This window comes from Lepidochelys olivacea, assembly GCF_965140295.1.
Source record: "Lepidochelys olivacea isolate rLepOli2 genome assembly, chromosome: 16".
NCBI lineage: Eukaryota > Metazoa > Chordata > Testudines > Cheloniidae > Lepidochelys > Lepidochelys olivacea.
This window is the reverse complement of record NC_140426.1, coordinates 28,307,476-28,323,469: the sequence shown is the minus strand read 5'-3', so window position 1 is coordinate 28,323,469 and position 15,994 is coordinate 28,307,476. Positions and strand designations below refer to the sequence as shown.

The window sequence follows — 15,994 nt, the reverse complement described above, 5'->3', positions numbered from 1 at the left end:
TCAAAATAAATTAGCTACTTGCAATGCTTGCTAAGAATTTAGTTTTCCTCTCAGTCTTTAAAAGGAAGTTAAGAACGTAAGAATAGCCTTACTGGGTTAGACCAAAGGTCCATCTAGTCCAGTATCCTGTCTTCTGAAAATGCCAGATGCTCCAGAGAGAATGAACAGAACAGGTAATCATCAAGTGAGCCATCCCCTGTCACCCATTCCCAGCTTCTGGCAAACAGAGGCTAGGGACACCATCCCTGCCGAACCTGGCTAATACCTAGGGCCCTACCAAATTCATGGCCATGAAAAACACGCCACGGACTGTGAAATCTGGTCTTTTGTGTGCTTTTACCTTATACTATACAGATTTCGCAGGGGAGACCAACGTTTCTCAAATTGGGCATCCTGACCCAAAAAGGAGTTGCAGGGGGGTCACAGGGTTATTTGAGGGGCGTCCCAGTATCGCCACCCTTACTTCTTCGTTGCCTTGAGAGCTATGTGGCCGGAGAACGGCAACTGTTGGCTGGGCACCCAGCTCTGAAGGGAGTGCCCTGCCAGCAGTAGCACAGAAGTAAGGGTCTCAATACCATACCATGCCACCCTTACTTTTGCACAGCTGCCTTCGGAGCTGGGCAGCCAGACAGTGGCGGCTACTGACTGAGGGCCCAGCAATACCATACCATAACATCCTTACTTCTGTGCTGCTGGTGGTGGTGGCTCTCCCTTCAGAGCTCAGGTCCCAGACAGCAGCTGCCACTCTCCAGCTGCTCAGCTCTGAAGGCAGCGCTGCCACCAGCAGTGCAGAAGTAAGGGTAGAAGTACCACAACCCCCCCTACAATAACCTTGCAACCCCCCGAAACTCCATTTTTTTGAGTTAGGACCCCTACAGTTACAGATTTAAATAACTGAAATAATGAAATTTGCAATTTTTAAAATCCTATAACTGTGAAATTGACCAAAATGGACCCTGAATTTGGTAGGGCCCTAATAGTCATTGATGGACCTATCGTTATTTAGTTCTTTTTTGAACCCTGTTATAGTCTTGGCCTTCCCAATATCCTCTGGCAAAGAGTTCCAGAGACTGACTGCGCGGTATGAAAAAATATTTCCTTTTGTTTGTTTTAAACCTGCTGCCTATTAATTGCATTTGATGATCCCTAGTTCTTGCATTTTGAGAAGGAGTAAATAATACTTTATTTACTTTCTCCACACCAGTCATGATTTTATAGACCTCAATTATATCCCCCCTTAGTCGTCTCTTTTCCAAGCTGAAAAGTCCCAGTCTTATAATCTCTTCTCATACGGAAGCTGTTCCATACCCCTAATCAATTTGTTGTCCTTTTCAGAATCTTTTCCAATTCCAATATATCTTTTTTGAGATGGGGCAACCACATCTGCACACAGTATTCAAGATGTGGGCGTACCATGGATTTATATAGAGGCAGTATGATATTTTCTGTCTTACTATCTATCCCTTTCTTAATGATTCCCAACATTCTGTTTGCCTTTTTGACTGCCGCTGCACATTGAGTGGATATTTTCAGAGAACTATGCACAATGACTCCAAGATCTCTTTCTGGAGTGGTAACAGCTAATTTAGACTGTCATTTTATATGTGTAGTTGGAATTATGTTTTCCAGTGTGCATTACTTTGCATTTATCAACACTGAATTTCATCTGCCATTTTGTTGCCCAGTCACCCAGTTTTGTGAGATCCTTTTGTAGCTCTTCGCAGTTTGCCTGGCACTTAACTGTCTTGAGTAGTTTTATATCATCTGCAAATTTTGCCACCTCACTCTTTACCCCTTTTTCCAGATCATTTATGAATATGTTGAATCAGACTTGTCCCAGTACAGACCCCTGGGGAACACCACTATTTACCTCTCTCCATTCTGAAAACTGACCATTTATTCCTACCCTTTGTTTCCTATCTTTTTACCAGATACCAGTCCATGAGAGGACCTTCCCTCTTATCCCATGACAGCTTACTTTGCTTAAGAGCCTTTGGTGAGGGACCCTGTCAAAGGCTTTCTGAAAATCTAAGTACACTCTATCCACTGGATCGCCCTTGTCCACATGCTTGTTGACCCCCTCAAAGAATTCTAGTAGATTGCTGAGGCATGATTTTCCTCTACAAAAACCATGTTGACTCTTCGCCAACAAGTTGTGTTCATCTATGTGTCTGACAGTTTTGCTCTTTAATAGAGTTTCAACCAGTTTGTCTGGTACTGAAGTCAGGCTTACCGGCCTATATTTGCTGGGGTCACCTCTGGACCCCTTTTTAAAAATTGGCATCACATTAGCTATCCTCCAGTCATTTGGTACAGAAGCTGATTTAAATGATAGGTTACAGACTACAGTTAGCAGTTCTGCAATTTCACATTTGAGTTCCTTCAGAACTGTTGGGTGAAGACCATCTGGTCCTGGTGACTTATTACTGTTTAGTTTATCAAGTTGTTGCAAAACCTCCTCTAATGACACCTCAATCTGGGACAGTTTCTCAGATTTGTCACCTAAAAAGAATGGCTCAGGTTTGGGAATCTCCCTCACATCCTCAGCCATGAAGACCGATGCAAATAATTCATTTAGTTTCTCAGCAATGGCCTTATCATCCTTAGTGCTCCTTTAGCATCTCGATCGTCCAGTTGCCCCACTGGTTGTTTAGCAGGCTTCCTGCTTCTGATGTAGAAATTATTCCATAAAGAGGAATTTGCTTTCTTCTTTGTGTGCATTATTCAATCACTGTTGGTTCCATGTGACTATACGGTACTGAAACACTGGATTTTGATCTGGCTGTGGAGCTCTTCTCGTCAATGACAATATGGAAGTATAAACTAATTCAGATTCTCCTTTTGTCTTCTCACTGCTACTTTGTGCAACATTGGTGTTGTGTTCTGTACTATGAGCTAAGTATTTTTCAAAATCAGTATGCTTCTGTTTACCTGCATCTGGAAAGGTTTGTAAAGCTGTTCATGACAAATTTTGTTTATATCATTCCACAAGAATGTGCGAATAGTGCCACTTAGTATCTTGAAATGCACTTTTTAAAATGTGACATTAACTATATAGGGCCAGATTCTCAGCTGGTGTAAAGGGTGTAGTTAGCTCATGGACTTAATTTGTGGGTGTGATGACTTGTTATTATTTAAGGTGTTCTCCCTTAATATATTTGCTATGTTAAGTTTTGTTTTTACCAACAGCAGATATATATTGTCTGATATCATATAATTTTTCAGCATCTTATTGAACATTAATCTTTGCTCAAAACACACAGAATGGCTGGTTTTCTTATAAAGAAATTATGTAATGTGGCACAGAAATTCAGAGCTGGATCTATTGTAATTATAGTCTGAAATTGCTTCCCTCCCTTCCCCAATAGTCAGTCTCCATATCTTTAGTATTTATTTATCCATTTGGTGTTACCAACTAAGAACACATTTTAAATGAAATATCTGTCTTGTTTAAGGCACTGAAACTGAAAACCATTGTGAGAGGAGATGCCCTAACTAGTTCAGCAACCACAAGCCTCTATAAAAAGGAGGTGAGTGGACATTTATACATGACAATGTGCAAAGTTGCTCAAAATCTTGGCATTCCAGGTCTTACTGTGTATGGGACTACACTCAAAATCTTATAATGCATATATGTAATTTGATTCAATAACAGAAGAGAAAACCTTGACATTGATCCATGTATCAGTGCATAATATCAAAATGGCTCTGCAGGCAAGGCCCAGTAAATGGATGGGTATGGAAACTATCTCTGAACTTAAAGCTGATTTCAGCAGTCCCACTGTAGTTTGAGTGGAGTAGTAAATGAAAATGCCAGTTGTTTTTCGTGTACATTTATGTGATACTTGTAACTTTTGCTTCATGCACATAAAATTAAGTTGCATTGTTGTTCCTAATAAAGGGCAGGATTTTTTCTGGCCGTAGGGTGGGTGTGCAGGAGTGGAATGTGCAAGGAGCACCTCTGTGCACTCTTCCTGCACCTGCAAGAAGTGACCTTTTCCCATAGGGAGATTCAGTGCCCCAGTTTCACAAATGTAGCTTATATTTATTAACGTCCCAAACTAACTGAGAGAGAGAATTTTTGCCTCCCCTGGCAAACAGACCAAAGTCTGATATTTTTAACTCCAAAAGTGCAGCTCTGAGCATTCTGTCCTGTCAAAGATGTCCAGGTGTTACTTTTCAGCCATTGTACTTGAAATTTTCTGTTGATAAACTTTGTGTTTCCTAGTGTATTTACCGTACACTGTTTGTTGTTTCACAGCCATGGGAGTCCCAATGTTTCTGCAGTAATTTTCCTCATGAAGTTGTTTGTGCGGATTCTTGGGGCCAGTCCTTGCTAGTTTCTACAGATGTTGGTGTCCTGCTAATAGATGGTTAGTGGATGATCCAGCATTTGTCTACAGGTCAATATTTATGTACCTGACAGTTTCAATCAGTGGTGCCTATGAGGATGTTAGCAGCTCTTCACTACTTAAGATAGTTAAATCAGGACTTTTATAACTTAACTGCAAAAATTTGCTCTGCACTAAAACTAGGCAAATCAGATAATCTTGGGGGCCCTGTTTTAATGCAAACTTCTGAATATTTTGTTGGTTTCAGATGCTGTTTTTTTGACTGTCTGAGAGGACTTTTTATTAAGCCAAATCCAAGCTCAAGGGTTGTCCATGCAGCCTGCTTGTACTTCACAGTCCTTGATGCTTCCACTGAGCCTGAGGCCAAAGGTGGCTGTGTACCATTTATGTACTCATCCAAACCTGTTTCCTCCCTAACCCTGATTTTATGACTCTAACACCTCTTCCCCAGAATGCCATATATGGCAGTCATGATATTGAGGAATGATATTAGGGGTAGTTGGTTCTCAGTATTCTTCTCAAACTTCCCAAAAACTGTTCCTTTTAGGCTCTGTTCTTGCTATTTGATTCACATCAGTGGTAACTCCTCCTAAGAAAAACAACAAGGAGTCCAGAGGCACCTTAAAGACTAAAGATTTATTTGGGCATAAGCTTTCATGGGTAAAAAACCCTCTTCTTCAGATGCATGCACCCACGAAAGCTTATGCCTGAATAAATCTCTTAGTCTTTAAGGTGCTACCAGACTCGTCGTTGTTGTTGTGGATACATACTAACACGGCTACCCCCGATATTTCTAAGAAGGAACTACCATCTTTGGTACTGTATATAAAGTGACAGTATGCCAGATGCCTCATTTTCACAGAAAAAAACACACGTTTTTGTTACAAGAAACAAGATGCTTTAAAATCACTTGTCAGCAAATTGTAGTGTCAAAAATGTGTTCTAATTGGGGGTCGTGTTTCCTTTCCAGATGGCCAGTCATCAGTGCAAGTATTTGATAAAACTCTCCAGGTGAAACAGATGCATGTGCTGGAAGCTTTGGACCTTTTGATTACCAGAGCAGACAAAGGTAGGATTCTTTACCTCTTGGTTCCAATATGAATGTGGCTGGCACACTATTACTTTACTCGTAGCTCAGTAGAAGGTAACAACTTATGCACTTGCCCTTTCAGAATGTGATTTCATTTTGTCAGTAATTCTCTTTTAAAGAGTTTTTTCCATTTCTACTGTATTTATTCCCGAGTCTCTCACCTTCAGCTGCCTTCTTGCATTCCTACCCAGATGAATTTCTTTGACTATTTCTGATCCAGTGGTATGTGAACAAGTTTACTAGTCAGTACTGGTGGAAGACAATGTCCCAATAACTGAAGTTATGAGACACTGGCACTGCACTTACACATCACTTTGTTCCCACTTATCATTGGCGCTTCCAGCAGTATGAATATGCAATACCAGGTCTATCATACAACAGAAGCTGCTTTTCCTTTGATGGGGAAATCCTCTTAGTCTTAAGTAATTCCTGCTTGTTGCTGGTATTGTAACTTTTTGGACCAAATCCTGCTTACCTTATTCACGCAAGTAATCTTACTGACTTTAATAAGCAGGAGTCCCCACCCTAGTTTACAGGCCTGAAGACTTATTAGAATTGCCCTCCATTACAATTGCAATGGTCAGGAAACAAGTGAACTCAAGAGTTCGAATGTCTCGGTTTCTGTAGTTCTAATATCTGCCAAACTGCAAAGTTAAAATATTTTCTATAGAATTAAATAAATATTAAAGTGGGAACAACTTCTTGGCAGTAGCTTATCTATAACCCATTTTGATTAAACTCAGCTCCAGTATGAAATTTATACATTTACTTAGGTTCTGTCAATTATCAGAAGAAAGCTTGTAGTAACAGTGGCTTTTAATCTCATGACAAAATTCTTACCATGCTTTTCACTCCATAAATTTATAATAAATAAATATTAAGTGGATTTGATATAGACAGTGGAGAATGTTTCATACTACAAGTGATTCTCTGATTGTATTATACTATACCCTAATGAAAGAAATGTAAAGTTACCAACAGACACTATAGTTCAAAGACATAAGAGAGCCACAGTTGCCTCTTTAATATTGCATTTCCATATTGTGAAAGTACATAAAGAGGTGCAACACCAGCTAGGACTTAACAGAGGTAAATCTCTAGTAGTGCTCTGTCATATACATTTAGGAATATTAGAGGCATATTTTTTTGAATGAATTTTGAATGTTAATCTTTCTTTGATATAACTTTAGGACATTGTAAATTGACCTAGGTTTTGTTCCAGGTTGCCCTGGTCTCTGTTATTGTGGACTTTATTTCGATTAGCATTCTGCTCTGTTGTAAAAAGAGTCCTTGAGGACAAGAAGAAATCTTTATTTTTAAATTTATAGGTAGCCGTTGTCTTTGTTGCCATGAAATTGACACATACATTTTCCTATTAAAGTAGCAGTACAGAAAAGTCTACTCCACACTAGCAAACATTTGAAAAAATCTTAGTTTCTAGAGGATAGTTAATAGGGTGGGTATGATGAGAAGAAGAGTGGTGGAGAGTGTGGTTATTGGGGCTAGATAAAGTTTTTGGTTGGTTTTGTGGCATCAGTTAGTTGAATTTGGTGGTAGTGTGATGGTTGCATAGTATGAGATGCATAAGTAAAAGAATAGGCTGAGGAGTGAGAGTAGAGCCATCAGGATGGCAATAATGATTGTGTTCATTGGTTAATTCTTGTAGGATTAGTCATTTTGGTATGAATCCTGTTAATGGGGGTAGGCCTCCTAGTGATATAAGAGTAAGTATTATCAGGGTGCTGAGGTTTGGAAGTTTTGTTCATGATGCTATGATGGATATTTTGTTGTTTCTAGAGGTTTAATTATTAGGAATGTTGTTGAGGTTATGATAATGTATGGGTAGAATGTGAGTAATATAAGTTTAGTGAGGATTGTGGTTATTCATCCTAGGTGGGCAATGGAGGAAAATGCTACGATTTTTCATAGTTGGGTTTGGTTTAATCCGCCTCATCCGCCAATTAGGGTGGATGTTAGTCCTAGTGTTTAACAGGAGGGGTGTGTGTAGGGATTGGGCAGTTATTACTAGTAGGGATAATGGGGCTAGTTTTTGTATTAAGAAGTATTTGGTGGCAGCCTGAATTGCTCATGACGGCTAATCATCAATTTCTAGTCCAGTTCATGCTAGAATTTAGTGGTTGCTGGAGATTGTAAGTAGGTGTCCTATAGTTAGGCTTGAAGTAATAATTATGCTTGCTTGTGAATTCAGTAGTAGGGGAAGGATTTTAACCAGCATTTTCGGGCTATGAGCCCAAGAGCTTAGTTGTCTGACTTTACTAGGATATGGTATAATGGAAGTATGGGGAGTTTTGATCTCTGAAGTATAGGTTCGAATCCTATTTTTCTAAGGAAACGAGAGGATTTTAGCCTCTATTATTCACCCTAGCAAGGTGATCCTTTAATTTCAGGCAAGTGTTCTGTGGTATGGGTGGGAGTCCTGAGAAGCAGGGGTTCTCAGTCTTTTTCTTTCTGAGGCCCCCTACAACATGTTATAAAAACTTCAATGCCCACCTGTGCCACAGTAACTGGTTTTCTGCATATAAAAGCCTGGACTGGCATTAGGGGGTAGCAAGCAGGACAACTGCCTGGGACCCCATGCCACAGGGGCCCCTGTGAAGCTACATTGCTCAGACTTCAGCTTCAGCCCCAGGTGGCAGGGCATTGGCTTTCTACCCTGGGCTCCAGAGAATCTAATGCTGGCCTGCTTGTCAGCCCCTCTGAAACCTGCTTTCGGCTCCCCAGGGCGCCCCAGACCCCTGGTTGAGAACCACTGCTGAGAAAGCAATTGCTATTGCTTGGTGCTTAGGTGATTGGGAAGAAGATTTTTCATAGGAGGTGCATTAGGAGGTGCATTTTCATAGGAGGTGTATCGAAATCATGGGTATGAGGCTCGGATTCATAGGAATTCTGCTAAAAGTAGTATGACTTTTGATGTTAATGAGAGGGAGAATAATTAAGGTGTGTTGTTAAGGAAGGCTGGGTTGAGGAATAGGATAGCAGTAAGGGTATTTATTATTAGGATGTTGTCTTATTCTGCTAGAAAGAATAGGGTGAATGGACTGGCGGCATAGTCAACATTGTATCCTGATACTAATTCGGATTCTCCCTCAGTGAGGTCGAATGGTGCTCGATTAGCTTCTGCTCGTGTGGAGGTGTTTCATGTTGTTATTAGTGGTCCGGAGAAGATAAGGTATATTGGTTCTTGTGTGGTTATAATGTTTGTATATGAAATGCTCCTGAAAATAGGGTTAGAGAAAGTAGGATAATTCGGATGGTTACTTTGTATGAGATGGTTTGGGCTACTTCTCTTTGGGCTCCTATTAGGGCATATATGAAGTTTGAGGCCCACTCTGATCAGAGGGTGGAGTAGACTATGAAGCTGGAGGGGGAAATTAGGAATAGGAGGCCTAAATTAAGGCCGGCTAGTGGGAAAGGTAGTGGTAGTGGGAGTCAAATTGATAGGGCTAGTAAAAGGGCTAGGATTGGGGCCAGGGTGAATAGTGCAAAGGATGATCTTAATGGATAGTTTGGCTCTTTAATAAATAGTTTTATGCTATCTGCTACTGGTTGTAGTAGTCCATATGGGCCTACGATGTTAGGGTCTTTTCGTAGTTGTATATATCCTAGAATTTTTCGTTCAATTAGGGCGAAGAAAACTACAGTGATTGGGATTATATATATGAGTGGGGATTTTAAACTAGAGAGTAGCATTTTCATAGTTGGAGAGGGGTGTTGAACCACTAAGTAAAAGGTTTAGGCCTTTTGCATTGATCCCTGGCTCTGCCACCCGAACTTGGCCCTTTTTGGGGGGCTTGGTTATTTGTTCTTATTATTAAAGTTGATTTCACTAATATAAGGGAAGGCTTGTTTTGAGATATAGGCCTTGCCTTTTTGGTCCTTTTGTACTAGAAAAGGCTCAGTTATAGATAGAAACTGACCTGGATTACTCCAGTCTGAACTCAGATCATGTAGGACTGTTGATCATTGAACAAATGAACTCTTGATAGCGGCTGCACCATCAGGATGTCCTGATCCAACATTGAGGTCATAAACCCCATCGTCTATAGGGACTCTAGGAGGGGATTGCGCTGTTATCCCTGGGGTAGCTTGGTTCGGTGATCAAATATATTGGATCATTTTGCCATAGGCACTTTGAGTTGTAGGTCTAGGTATAGAAATATGTTCTTTTTTCAGAGGTCGAGGTTGTCCAACCAAAAATAGGGATCAAATACTAATTGGTTAGAAGTCCGGAGAGGGGGTGTTAGTAATAGTTGATCTGTATTTGAAGTTCCACATGGTCTTATGATGATGTTCTCGCTTTTGCACGAGATCAATTTCACTGATTATTTGTAAGAGACAGGTAGAACCTTTTTTGGCCATTCATTCTAGTTTTTATTTAAAAGACAAGTGATTATGCTACCTTTGCACAGTTAGGATGCCGCGACCATTTAACAGTGTCACTTGGCAGGCATTACCCCCAATACTTATTATTGCTGGGGGCTATGTTTTTGGTAAACAGTTGGTCTCTTTATTTGCCTAGTTCCAGGATCCTTATGCTGCAGAGCGTGGCTTGTCTTCTCTGACCTTGGCCTGTCCACCCCTTTTCCTTCTATTGCCCAAAACGTCCAGTGGCCCTGTGAGTCTTCCTCCAGTTTGTCTCTTTTGTCTTGTTTGAAATTGTTCACTCTCTCCAAACAGCCCACTGCAGACAAGTAGCAGGAAGTAGCTTCTCCCAGCTACAATAGCCTCTTTAGCATACTTATAGACTAGTCAAAGTACAGTTGTTAAGGTTAATGTGTCTCCATTGTCCCTGGTCTGGAAGAGAGGTGTTTAAAGCTTTGTCAGCAGTGGTGGAGACACATAAACGTGGAATTAGTCGATACAACAGTTTTTATAAGCACAATTTCATAAGGTCAGCCAGAAGTCATAAGTTGTACAGACAGATTCCCCAAATCATCAGTGTAGTCTCAAATGTTTTCGCCAGTCTTGACTGAAAATTGCCAGTGATGGAGAATCCAGTACAACCCTTGGTAAATGTTTCCATTGATGAATAACTCTTGCAGTTTAAAAAAAAAAAAAAAAAAAGGCGCCTCATTTACAGTCTGCCTAGTTTCAATTTACAGCCATTGGATCATGTTTCTCTGCTAGACTGAACAGCCCATTATTAAATATTTGTTCCCCATGTAGGTGTTTATAGACTATGATCAACTTATCCCTTAACTTTCTCTTTGTTAGCTAAATACATTGAGCTCCTTGAGTCTTTCACCGTAAGGCAGGGTTTCTAATTGTTTAAATAATTCTCATAACTCTTCTCTGAATCATCTCTAATTTATCATCCTTTTTAAATTGTGGACACCAAACTGGACAAAGTATTCCAGCAGTGGTTGCACCAATGCAAAATATAGAGGTAAAATAACTTTTCTACTTCTACTTGAGATTGCCATGTTCATATACTCTTTTGGCCACAGCCAGCACCTCCTGATCCCCCACCCCCACTCACCATCACTTGGGGGTCATCTAGCACTCTTTTCCAATATCTGGTGTGCAGTAACCATGGACAAGTGGATGCTGAATGTCATCCACTCTGGCATTATGATAGAGTTTACATCCCTACCTTCTCCAAAATCCCTCTCCCCATCCTGCTTCAGGGGCTCCTCTCACAAGAATATTCTCAAACAAGAGGTGAACTACTTATTGAAGTAAGGCGTGATAGAACATGTACCTCTTCAGTACCAAGGGACAGGGTTTTTCTCAACTTACTTCCTTGTATCCAAAAAGAAGGGCGGATGGAGACCAATCCTCAACCTCTACCAACTCAACCACTTCATTTGCAAACTCAGATTTCACATGGTCAAATTGGTATCTATAATCCCATCTTGAGAAAAGGGCATGTGGTTTACAGCTCTCAATGTGAATGATGCCTACTTTCACGTAGACATTCATCTCGCTCCTAGACATTTCCTCAGAGTCATGATGGGGTCTGACCATTTTCAGTATAGGGTGTTTCCTTTTGGAATAGCAACTGGCCCCAGAGTCTTTACCAAGATATTCTTGGTAGTAGTAGCTCATGGTCTCATTGTCTTTCCCTACCTCGATGACTGGCTCTTTGTCACCAAGTCCCAGCAGGACACCTACGCATCAACTTCGGTGATGCTACACCTCTTGTCCTCAGTGGAAGTCAGCATAAATACTGAAAAATCTGTTCTCAGCCCCACACAATCTCTGGACTTCAGTGGGGCCATCTTGAATTCTTATCACCGCAAGAACCTGGCCAAAGACAGGTTCCAGACCTGAATTATAGTATTGTTCATGATCACAAACTATCCTTGAGTCATCTTTGTCGGCTTTGTCGAGCTTGTCCCTGTCCATCCCTCCATGAACGCAAGTCAATGCCACACTATTCTGTTTTGTTGCGAGCACATTCTTTCCATTTCTGGCCAAAGAGTTTTGTCATTGGATCGGCCCAGTGCGTTTTTGGTCTGCCCAGCGATCGCTTGTGGTCTCTGGGAATCCGTTCATTGATGCGGGTTGTCCACTTATTGTCTTGCCTGCGGACTACATGACCCACCCATCTTCACTTTGCATCATACATCGCCTGCACTTTGTCGGTCACCTCTGTACACCTTCTGATCTCCTCATTCGGTATATGATCACTGAGCGATATCTTACACATTCGCCTTTCCATTGCTCTCAGGGTGACAGTGAAATTTTCTTCCTCAGCTTTCATTGTTGACTAGCTTTCTGCTCCATATATCATTTCTGGCAGAACAGTGGAATTAAACAGTTCTTTCCTTTTCTTCATGGGCAGTTCATCATCTGTTTTAGACGTCTTTATTTTGTTTAAACTTGTCCACCCTGCCTTTAATCCCCTACTGCATTCCCCTTCAAATGAGGGGGTTATCTCTTCTCAGCTGCTGACCTAGGTAAATATATTTGTCAACTGCCTCAATTTCTTTCCCTTGAGTACCGGTCATGATATGTCTGTCTCTCTCCTGTGTCATGTGGCCTCATGCACCTATGACACCCCATTCCCATGACTTCACCTCTCCAAACCACCATCCCATGAACCTCATGGTAACAGTTCCATCAAGGTGGTGTCTTCCGTGCTATGGTGGACAAATCCTTATCAGGTGTGAGTGGGCATCCCCTTTCTCCCGTCCTCTCCTGACAGGACCATTATTACAGACCCATCCCCATTAGGTTGGGAAGCCCACATGAACAGCTACAGCACAAGGTACCTGGACATCTTGAGAGTCCAGGATCCCCATCAATATCCTGCAGTTGTGAGCAGCCTGGAAGACATGTGAGTCCTTTCTTCCATTCATCCATGCTCGCTATGTTCTTATAATGTCAGACAATGTTATGACCATCTTCTACATCAACAAACAGGGAGAAGCGAGATCAGTCTCCCCGTGTGCAGAATCAGTCAGTCTCTGGAACTGGTATATCACCAATCAAATCACACTATTGGCAGTATAACTTCTGGGGAAACAAAATGTGATTGCAAACTTCCTCCCCAGACATTTTGCAATCGACAACAAGTGAGAGCTCCATGACTTAGTATTGCACAATATTTTCACTCTGTGCAGAACCCCAGCCAGAGATATGTTCATCTTTCAAGCAAACAGGTAATTCACTACATTTTGCTCCAGAGGAGCCCTAGGTCACCTCTGCCAGGGCGACACTTTGCTTCTTCCTTGGCTGGACCAGTTCAGCTATGCCTTCCCTCCACTACCACTTCTGCCGTGAGTTCTGTGCAAAATCCGGCAGGATACAGTACAGGTCATCCTGATCACCCCCTTCTGGCCAAGACTGTTCTGATTTCCCAGCATCCTACACATGTCATCCCAATCTCTGATCATCCTCCCAACATTTCCCAAGCTCCTGACCTGGTGGAATGGCAAGATGAAAGCACTCTGATCTACATGCTCCACCTCAGGGCTTTGTATTTGGATGGGCATCATCCTTGGAACGTTCATGCTCCACAGTCATGTGGGACATTCTTTCTAATAGCAGAAGGATTCTACTAGAAGTTGTTACCTAGCTAAATGGAAGTGTTTTTCTTGGGCACTTCAAAGAGTCATTCCCCCAGAAACTGCAGATATTTCTCTCATCTTGGACTATATCCTCTCTCTGAAGACATCAGGCTTGTCCATCAGCTCCTTGTGAGTGCACTTGGCAGCAACCAGTGTATACCATCCACCTTCTCAGGGCTACTCGGTCTTTGCACATCCACTGACAAATAGATTCTGGAATGGCTTAATCAGAATCTTTCCACCTATTCAGTGGGGCTTAAAACTTGTTCTCTCCATACTCACAAGGCCCCCCTGTGAACCTTTAGCTTCTTGCTCCATGTCTCTCCTTTCCATGAAGATTGCTTCCCTTGCAGCTGTTTCCTCAGCTAGAAGAGTTGGCAAGCTTGGAGCAATGATGGCAGAGCCTTCTTACACTGTAAGGATAAGGTTTCTTCTAATCTACACCCCAAATTCACTCCTAAAGTAGTTTCAGAATTTCACTTTAACCAATCGATTCACTTGCCTGTGTTCTTCCCAAAACTGCATATTTCCGCAGAAGAACGAAGACTCCACTCCCTCAGTGTTCAGCAAACTTTGGCCTTTTACCTGCAAAAAACAAAACACATCAGGAAATCCCTGAGACTATTCATCACTATATCAGAAAGAATCAGGGGGCATGCTGTCTCCACCCAGAGAAACTCCAAATGGATCTATAGCTGCATTCTACTCGATAAGCTATTGAACCTTCCCCAAACCCTCCTGGGATAAGAGTGCATTCCACCAGAGCAGAAGCAACAACTGTAGTGTCACTTCTGGAGGTACCCCTCCTTGACAGCTGTAAAGCAGCCACATGGGGCTCCATTCACAAGTTTGTGAGACATTGTGCCTTGGTACAGGACTCCTCTGGAATGGCGGTCCTCCACTAAGCTCTGCTATCTACATCCTTGCACCTTCCTCTGACTTAGGTACTGCTTGTTGGTCACCCGCAGCGGAATATAACAGGATTATCACTCGAAGAAGAAAGGTAGGTTACTGACCTGTAACTGAAAAAAAGGAGGAGGTTCTCTATGTGGGCAGCCCAACGTTGCCTGGACCGTATGGAGACTATATTGAAGGTCCTTGACTACTTGGTACATTTAAAACACTCCCAACATTTCATACTGCTCTATTGAGGTCCACCTTTCACCAGTCTCAGCTTGTCATCTATCTGTCTGATTGTGCTCTCACATGACAGTATTGAAGTTCCCAAAGGGTTTATTATATTAACTACCGGCCAGGGAACCTGCTTCTTCCTGGAACCTCAACATTGGAGCTGCCCACCATGTTGCTGTGAAGGGATGCCAGGCCTCTGGATCTCTGAGTATTTTAAGCCTTCGGAGTCAGAATGGGGTCCAGCCACTGCTCCAATCTTTGGGTGCCTAGGCATATTCTTGTGGTCCCAAACCTTAGTCTAGCTTTCCATCTAGAGAACAGGAACCTGCTGTCCAGCTGCCTAGCCCCTCTGGATGCAGGGTTGAACTTCAGTTTCACCCACGCTTAAACACACTCTCCCAGAAATCCACCTCAAGATGTGAGCCTTCTGGTTTACTGTTTTAACTCACTCAGGAGTCTTGTAGCAGTTGTGAAGCATATAACACACACAGACACTTTGCCCAGAGTTTAACACAATTGCTCTTAATCATATAAATCACAAGACCATACAGATCATACAAAATAATAAACCTTACACTCATCTTCCCTTACTAGCTCACCCTTCCCCAGGGGAGGGACCATCTGGGTTCAGGAAACAGGCAAGGCCCCCATCTCATGGAAGCCCTTACCTGCTTAGTTGCTTCTCCTCTTGACCTGGAGACAAAATGGCCAAAGATTCTCACAAATCAACTCCTTCCTATTTATATCTTTTAGCCCCCTTTGTCAGGTGATGTCCTTGCCAGCTTCCCCATGTGATCAGAGCTTTCTACCAGGTGACTTTGTTGCCAAGGCAACCTCTCTCCTGAAAAACCAGTTTTCCTGGGTAGGAGCTATCTTAGTGTCAGTCTTTGGAATTTCAGCAAACATGGAGGAAAATGGCCATAAAAAAGGCAAAAGGATGTATGTTCAAAATGGAATTTGTAGCTTTGTAAAGGTACGTGGAGTGGGTTCATAATCTCACACAGAATTCATAGCATTGTACAGGGAGATTCCCAAATCATCACGCATTCCACCAGAGCTCGAGTTGCATTCTCTACCTGCTTTAGAAATATGCCAGTTTTCTGAATCTGCAAGTTGGCAATTTGGAGTAACCCACTGACCTTTGTCAAACATTAAGCATTGGACTTAGCTGCCAGGGCAGATGCCCAGTTCAGGAGAGCAGTACTACTATTTGACTGGTGCAGTGATACTCTTGGTCCCATCATCCAGAATGGGGTACTACTTGCCAGTCATCTACAGTAGGATCCACACTGACACAGATTCAGAAAATAAAGATCGGGCCCAGCCCAGACACTATCAGCCCCAACTCCTCTAGAGCCCAGGGATCCAGAGGGAGAAATAGCCTG

At 42.1% G+C, this 15,994-nt stretch overlaps 1 protein-coding gene across 3 annotated transcripts in view; it reads left to right on the top strand.

Annotated features, from left to right (window-relative positions):
- The window catches only part of GARNL3 (GTPase activating Rap/RanGAP domain like 3), a 203,210-nt gene that overhangs the window by 128,819 nt on the left and 58,397 nt on the right, over positions 1–15,994 (top strand). For all 3 annotated transcript variants that reach the window (XM_084649926.1, XM_084649927.1, XM_084649928.1), the window contains 3 exons: positions 3,456–3,530; positions 4,262–4,373; positions 5,323–5,421. In XM_084649926.1, the coding sequence (XP_084506052.1) occupies positions 3,456–3,530; positions 4,262–4,373; positions 5,323–5,421 (286 nt within the window). The remainder of the gene's footprint in view (positions 1–3,455; positions 3,531–4,261; positions 4,374–5,322; positions 5,422–15,994) is intronic.